This window comes from Chelonia mydas, chromosome 15, assembly GCF_015237465.2.
Source record: "Chelonia mydas isolate rCheMyd1 chromosome 15, rCheMyd1.pri.v2, whole genome shotgun sequence".
Taxonomy (NCBI): domain Eukaryota; kingdom Metazoa; phylum Chordata; order Testudines; family Cheloniidae; genus Chelonia; species Chelonia mydas.
Window position 1 is genome coordinate 703358 of NC_057856.1, and position 7896 is coordinate 711253.

General features: G+C 52.2%; 1 protein-coding gene across 1 annotated transcript; it reads left to right on the plus strand.

The window, feature by feature from the left end:
* The first annotated feature begins 328 nt into the window (after positions 1-328).
* On the plus strand, positions 329-7624 carry LOC102938133 (leukemia inhibitory factor-like). Its single transcript, XM_037879192.2, has 3 exons — positions 329-604; positions 4587-4735; positions 6361-7624. The coding sequence occupies exons 1-3, from the start codon at positions 568-570 to the stop codon at positions 6847-6849; spliced, it is 675 nt and encodes a 224-aa protein (XP_037735120.1). The 5' UTR covers positions 329-567; the 3' UTR covers positions 6850-7624.
* The last annotated feature ends 272 nt before the right edge of the window (positions 7625-7896 follow it).

Below are 7896 nucleotides of genomic sequence, written 5' to 3' on the forward strand. Positions count from 1 at the left end.
CTCAAGCTGTATGGGAGTGTAACTCCGTTGCAGCCTACGCAGGGGCAAGGGCTGTAGAGGATGGTCTATCGCCAGCGGCTGCAAGGTGACTCTAAGCAGCATCTTCTCCATGCCCACAGGAGGGCTGGCTTTTGGTTCAGCAGCTGCCAGAGCAGCTGCCATTCTGATTCTTTTTCCTATTTCAAAATAAGGAACTCCCTGAAATGCCATGTGGCTCCGAAGGGTGGAGCAGCCTGGTCTTTTTCTGAAGCAGCCCTCTGACTAGGCACTTGGGACGCTGCTTGCATCACGGATGAGCTCTGGTGGGATCTCGAGGAACTTATTCGAAGAATTAGCCAGCGCGAAGAGACATCATTTCCTCTGGGTGGCCGCACAGTGGAGAACTCATTGGTGCTAGTCATTCCGTTAGCTTCTCTCTTTTTTTCCTGTCACACTGGGCCACCTCCTGCAGTAGGGGTTGGCTAATCAGTATACTGAAGAAAGCAAGGTTCCCCATTTTGGGCCATTAGCAGAGGAAGTGGCAGTGCACTTCGCAGCAGGCTGCGCTGAACGCTTGCCACTCTGAGCATGCTGTGGAATGTGGAGACCCTGGGCTTTCTTCTAGGTAGGTGACGACATTTTCTTCCCTTGCTCAGCTCTTCGGCCAATCGCTTGCTGTCGCGGCAGCTTTGAAAAAGTCCCACAGTGAGTCGCTGCCATTCTCCTTTGGCGGCAGGCTGTGATCAGAAGCAAAAGGCTGTGTAGGGTTTGGTGGAGGAGTACGTGAGAGAGAGTTACAGTACTTTAGGAGACTGAGTCACTCTAAAGACAAATAGCACTGTGTTATCAGACTGAAATTCAGAGGTGTTTTGCTGAATCTGTGACCTGTTCTGCTAAGCTGGGTCACTGGAAAGTGAGCATCGGAAAGCTTTCTGGGGAAATGGCTCTTTTACTGGAAACAAGTAAAAAGAAGAGTGAAAACTGCTTGTGAAAATCAGTACTTGCTCCCTCACAGAAGATATGCTTTGTACTGGTCTGAAAAACATTTGCATTAGGGTTTAGCTTTGCAAGTGCTTACACCCTAGGTTTGGGGTGTGTGAGCTGCTGTACAAGGCAGTTTGGGGGCACTGGCTGGCATAGAGGGGACTGCCATTGGGTTTAGTCTTGGTTTTGGGAATGAGACGGTGCTTTTTGCCTCTGAGTTGTTGGTTTGAGACCAGCCACTGCTGGTACCAACGCCAAGTGGTTTCTGTCGCATGGATGTTCCATGGCAGCTTGGTGGGTCTGCCTAATGGTTCTAGCAGGAGAGGGAGGTGTTCTTGTGTCAGCAGAACTGTAGGCAGCCTCCACGAAGAGATCTCGGGTGGGAGGTTATAGCAATCTCTTCTCTCCCCCATAGAGCAGATCCTTCCACATCGGGGTGGGTTGGGATGAGATGCAGTCTGTGCCTGTCTGTGGACAGCTTAGGGAGTCCCCAAGTAGTCAGTCTGGTGCCTTTCACCGTCATTTAGCCCAGAGATATGTAGAGATGTTCTCCTTACTTTCATATGGAGCCAGGCAGATGAGACTAGGTCTAGGACTTGATTTGACAGACACGTGGGCACGATCTGGTACCAGAGGGAGACCAGCCAGTAGCTGTCTCTTCCTTAACTGCTGGCAGAGGTGAAAGTTCAGCATGAGGTGACCCTGGCTAGAAGTGGCACCTGCAGGATCACTGTATGAAGGCAAAGTCAGCCAGCACGGAGCTGAACACTGTGTCGATGTGTAAAACAACCCTGTTCCATCGCTCAGATGCCTCCACCACAGCCAGCTTCAAGTGGCACAAGGGCTGGAAACTAGCAGGGAGAGGTGTCTACCACATGAGCCCTCTCCACAGGTAACATTTTCGAAAGCACCTAAGTCCCAAGGTGAAATTCCACTGTATGTCCCAGAAGGACATTTGGAGAGTCAAAGGTGTCAGGGTCAAATGCTGTCCCATGACACTGTGAGCAGCGTGTCTGAGAATTACGTAGGCAAATTAGCTTAGCCGCAGTTATGATGGGTTAATGGTGCGGTAGTTGTTTGAAAATGTGTGAATGCCTGTGTTATATACAACTCTCTATTATTAACACACACGGCAATGCTGCTAAAGAAACATACTTGGCATTTCTGGAGATTACAACTCATTCTGCAACAGGAAAGAGCAAGTCAACACTGTCCTCGCTAGCATCTCTGCAGCCCAGCCCTGCTGACTTCAGCTAGCCTGTGGTGCAGCATGTTCTGGGAGATTGCTCATCTAAAAACTCAGGGGCTTCTCCATGAGCTGTGTGAGTGTCAGGAGCAAGCAAAGTTCACCAAGCTCAATTTCTGTCCAAGCATCACCTTCCCCAGGAGGGAGAGCTGCCCCCAGACCTGGCGTAAGTGGGGCACTTCTGCCAGCGTCAGTGGAGTTGGCCCCCTTTGCATAAGGAGTGAACTTGCAGCCGCGTCTCGTTTCTTCCCACCTGGGAGCTATGTGGGCAGCACTCGGAGGAATTCAAGTGCTCCCAAGGTGCTGCGTCCAGCAGCTCTGGTGTTGGCCCTGTGGATCCTGGCTCCTAGCACTGGCTGGGAAGTGGAATTTCCATCCCGTGAAAAATTTCTAGTGTAAAAAGCTAAATTGTCCTGAATTCAGACCAAAAGTCAAAAATCTCAAATCTTTTTGCTGGACAGGAATTCAGAAATATTTCCCGAAAAAGCTTCGGATGCCCAGGCTCGCCACCTCTGGGGCTGCCCACCTTGCCAGCAGGGAGTTAGGCAGCCCCAGGAGCCCGGGGAACCAGCTGCCCAGGGAGCAGGACAGGTAAATAAGCCTGGGCACCAGGCAGCTAGCCGGCTCAGAGCTGCCCAGAATGCCTGCCTGCTTTCTCTCGAAAGTTTTGATGGATTTGCCACGTTCCCATGGAATGTCCATTGTGTCTAATCGTCATTTCTCAAGGGAAAACTTCTGGTGGAAATCCTTTGCTGAACTCTCCTGGCTAAACAGCCTGAGGAGCACAGAATCATCGAATCGTAGGACTGGAAGGGAACTTGAGAGGTCACCTAGTCCCCTGCAACTCATGGCAGGGCCAAGTATTATCTAGGCCGTGTTCACTTCAAGACCCAGGTGGCTGCATCTTGTCCTCGAAGCCAAGGGGGTGAATGCTGAATAACCAAAGGCAGATACCACAGTGATGCGTATGAGAGAAACAGGGAGATATGTAGGGTAGGATTCACAAAGGTATTTAGACATCTTCCTCCCCACCCTTGCGGGTACCTTGTGTCCCAGCTATAGATCTAGGGAAGTAGATATAGTTAGGGGATAAAGCATGAACAAAAAAAATTACCCTGAGACACCCCAGAGGTTTCTGGCCAGGAACACCTGGATCGGCATCTGCTGGCGTTGATGAGTCTGCCTCAGACAGTGGTTCTGGACTGGATGGAGCTGTAATTTGGGGCAGTGCCCTGGCCTGGGTTCTGCAGGAGGTCAGACTAGATGACCAGAATTAACCCTTCCAACCTTAGAATCTACGAATTTTGCCCAAGGAGTTATTAGAAATCTTGAATTCTAGTTTTTCTGCAATATTTATACGGGGGGAGGTGGGGGAGCAGAACCTGTAGCTTCTTAGGTCTCTTCTAGTACCCTTTAGATGCCCCCAGATACCCGGCTAGGATTGTCCCAAGGGACGAGCCCCTCCGTGCTTAGCCCCACGGTGTCATGTACACCTCCAACGAACATTGCTGCTTAGAAGGACAAGGGGCACATTGGGCTCCTTTACTCCAGCCTCTGGGAAATCCCACTTGAAAGCCAGAATGGCCCCCTACTAGGGAGCCCCCAGGCAGGTCACCTGAGCCTGGGTGCCCTCGGGCAAACACTGTTATGGAGCACATGACTCAGGGCCTCATAGACTTCACTGGGAGTAAAATCAGGCCACCTATGAGCTAACAGGAAAATAAATGACAGAGGGATTTTAACTGGCTAACTAAGAAGCAGGCACGTGTCAGCCTTGAGAGCAGATGCAGGGATCCTAGCTCAGTTACGCTAGACACACTAGAATCCATTTCCCAGGGGCAGGTAGCCTGGCTCCCGAATCAGGCTTTGGCCATCCTGCACTAGCGCAATGCTACAGAGTGTGGGTTGCAAACATGCAGAGGAATGTTGAAATCCAAACCGAAGACTGTTTTCATTAATGCTTTAACCACGCTTGGTCTCACTTTCCCCCCGGGGAAAATCAGGGATGGCTCCTGCTTTTGCAAAGCGCTCTGAGGTCCCAGGGTAAAACACACTAGATAACCACGTTCTTGCTCTGCCACACGTTGCTATATGCCCAGCGGGTGTGCTCAGCCATTGCTGGTGCTAAAAGAGACACCGGGCTCTGATCTCGCCAGCTTTCTCAGAGTGGTATGTGGCTAGTAGCTGATCTGAGAGCGTAAAGGAGAAGCAATTACATGTTACTTTTTTTCCTTCCAAAGAAAGCACAGAGGTTTCCAGTTAGCGCCTCCTTCATTCCTGCCTGCCTTGATACAAGGCCTCCAATATGGGCTGAGGTATCTTGGTGTCTCCCTGCCATCTGCATCAGTTGATGTGACTCTTTTCTATTCCTTTCTAGCCGTGACTCAGGGTCTCTTCATCCAATGCCTGGCACGTGTAAACTCCAGCACTGCCCCCTGCCGAGGATGTCATCGGAATTCCCTGGGCAAAATCACAGCAAAGACCAGACAGATGGAAAAGGAAGCCAAGGAGCTGTTCAGATCCTATGTAAGTGCTGCCCTCCAGGGGACATCTCTGGCTGGGGAGAATCTCTTAAGGGATGCCACTAAGCTCTGCATGGGGGGCACAGCTCTCCAGCACCCGAGGCACTGCTTTGAAGAACAGCAGCATGAAGCAGGGTGGGGGAAAGTGGTTGGCCCATGCTGGTAACTGCATAACTGTACCCAGAAGGTGGCAGCCACAGGGATGGCCCCATGGAGCCAGCAAGGGGCTGACTGATCTCCCTGTAGATGGAGGCCGGTGATGTGTGTAGCACCTCATGCCCAGTGCATATGGGCCTGTTGCAGCACACAACCTCCCTCTTTCGCTTGAGCTGTAAAGACTCATGTTTCTAGCTCTGGAGGCCCCTAGTTTGGTCCCCAGTGTCTGCCACGAAGGTGGATGTTTCACGGACATGCAATGATGCTGGGATCCTTCTGCCCAAAAAAGGCATGGGGCCTGCTCTGGGTCCTGCCTTATTGTTGGGCAGGAGTTCGCTGGAAATATCACATGGTGGAGTCAGCATGACTAGCTGGGGTGGCAGACTGGTGCGCCGTGAGTCGCTGGAGGTGTGTGGGTGGTCTGGGGGAATAACCCCACTGACACAGTCACCTTCCCTCCAGCTAGATTTCCCCAGAGCCCATCAATGCTTCCCCGAGCTTTGGCCAGAATGTGTGTGTGGGAGGGAACTCACAGGCCCGTGAATCATAGATCAGAGGAACGTTAAGACGTGTTTGGTGCCTCCAGCAGCACAGCTGGTGCCGTCTGGCTGGGTGTACCTGACTGCTATTGTCAAAGAGTAATCGCCTGGGAACTGGCTGTGGAGAGCACTTCCATCCAGCTCGGCAGGCCGAAGCAGCGTAAGCATTCCCTCTGACATACTCATGTCCCTTAGAGCACCATGACCAGCACAGCCCCCACCCTGCCATGTTGCCAGAGGAGAAGCAATTTAGAGTGTGGGAGTTTTCTTAGATCTTAAAAGCCGCAGTCCTGCCTGCACTGTATGAACATAGAGCTGAAATTTGTGTCATGTCTTCAGCCAACATCTCCCATTCTGCTGTTGTTTAGCATGCTGGCTGCTACTCTCCAGCCCAGAAGTAGCTGCATTTTCCTGTTGTTGGATATGTATGTAGTTTGTCAAGCACTAGTACTGGATCCTCTCGTGCAAGGACTATAGTAGAAAAACCATGGTTCGTTAATTAAAGCACTGACCTAAGTACCAAAAAGTCTGGTTCTAGCCCTGGCTTTGTCATCAGCTCACTAATCAAGTTGCTTCATGTTTCTATGCCTCAGTTTCACCATCTATAAAATGGCTGTAATAATATTGACCTATTTCTGTCGGCTGGTGTGACAATTAATTCCTTAATGTCTGCAGAGTGCTTTGAAGGCCCATGATAGGTAGTGTCCTGTTGCTATATATGTAATGTATTGTAGTGATTCATAGACATTTAGGCTGGAAGGGACCTCCAGGGGTCATTTAGCCCATCCCCTCCTGAGGAGGCAGGAGTGAGACAATCATTGACAGGTGTTTGTCTGAGAGGGTTTCCTTTACTGTCCATGTGACAGTGGCCCAGGCGACTCTGTCAGTCTCTCCCATGGTGGCTGGTATTGCATTTGTTTATTTGTATTTCCAGTTGACTCACCAGGGCTTGCTTCCACCCGACCTTCGCCAACTCTGCAACGAGGCTGTACAGTGGTTTCCCACGGAGAATATAAGAGACCAGCCGAAGAGTGTCATGCTGCAGGAGCTATACCGGACTCTGGAGCACATGAAGGACGCCCTCGAGAACATCGGGAAGCAGCAGCAGGTGCTGAGCACCCCAGGGGCTGCATTACTCCGCAAACTCCAAAGCACCCAGTGGTCGGTGAGAGGGCTCCTCTCCAACACCGGCTGCGCCCTCTGTCTCAAGGGAGTCTCGCCCAACTCCAGGGGCATCCCAGAGAGACCTGTAGCCACTAACGCTTTCCAGCAAAAGATTGACGGATGCAAAGTGCTCTGGAACTACAGCAAGTTCCTGGAGAAACTGGTCAGGGGCTCAGGGGAGAATGCGCCGCAGGGACTCAGAGATCAAAGGAAAAGACGGAAAGGCACAAAAAGAAAGGAGGCTTCCTCACACTCCTGAATGAGCCACCCAGCGGGAGCCAGGGAACCCTAGATGGCTGCCGCTCAGATCTGGTGGTGAGGACGGAGCCAGGAAGGCTTCCAAAAAATACTTGAACGAAATACACAACCCCTGTTTAACCCCGAGAAGTGGCTGCACAGGAGCCTGGTGCAGGGACACCAGAGCCATGTCGTGTCCTGGTCCCACATTCAATGTGCTAGGACAGACAGTCCCTTGGGGCCAGATTGGCAAAGTGCTTGGCACCCAGCAACCACCTTTGCTCTCAGGAGTGTGGGGTATTCTCTGTTGTTCTCAAGTGGTTGGAGGGGATTCTCCTTCGCTCTCAGTGGGAGCTGCTGGGGGCCACGCACGTATGGAAGGCCGGCCTGAGAGCTTCCAGGTACCTCTGCACAGCGTACAGAAGCCAAGGTGCCTTTTTTCTTATCAAAAGCACCACTGGATTCTGCAGGAACGGTTCATTACTGCACTGTTTGAGACCCTTTGCAGAAGAACAGGCTGGATTCAAATGCACAAAGACCCAGCATCTATCCCAGACGTGGGCAAACTACCGCCCAAGGGCCGCATCCAGCCCTTCAGATGTTTTAATCTAGCCCTTAAGCTCCTGCTGAGGAGCGTGGCTCCCGGAAGCAGCGTCACATCCCTGCTCTAGCTCCCATGCATATGGGCAGCCAGGGGGCTCCCCAAGCGCCGCCCCTGCAGCTCCCATTGGCCAGCAAACGGGGCCAATGGGAGCTGCAGGGGCAGCACCTGCAGATGGGGCAGCACGCAGAACCACCTGGCCGTGTCTCTGCGTAGGAGCCAGAGGGGGGAATATGTCGCTGCTTCCGGGAGCTGCCTGAGGTAAGCACCACCTGGAGCCTGCACTCCTGACCCCCTCTCACGCCACAACCCTTGCCCAGCCCTGATCCTCCTCTCACCTTCCGAACCCCTCGGTCCCACCCTCCTGCACCCCAGAGTCCAGACACCCATCCAGAGCCCTCATCCCCTCCCTCACCCCAACCCCCAATTTCATAAGCATTCATGGTGCACCATACAATTTCCATACCC

Coding starts and splice junctions, on each gene's coding strand:
- LOC102938133 (XM_037879192.2), top strand. CDS start 568: ATGCTGTGGAATGTGGAGACCCTGGGCTTTCTTCTAG. Junction 605..4,586: donor GACCCTGGGCTTTCTTCTAG/GTAGGTGACGAC, acceptor ATTCCTTTCTAG/CCGTGACTCAGGGTCTCTTC. Junction 4,736..6,360: donor AGGAGCTGTTCAGATCCTAT/GTAAGTGCTGCC, acceptor TTGTATTTCCAG/TTGACTCACCAGGGCTTGCT.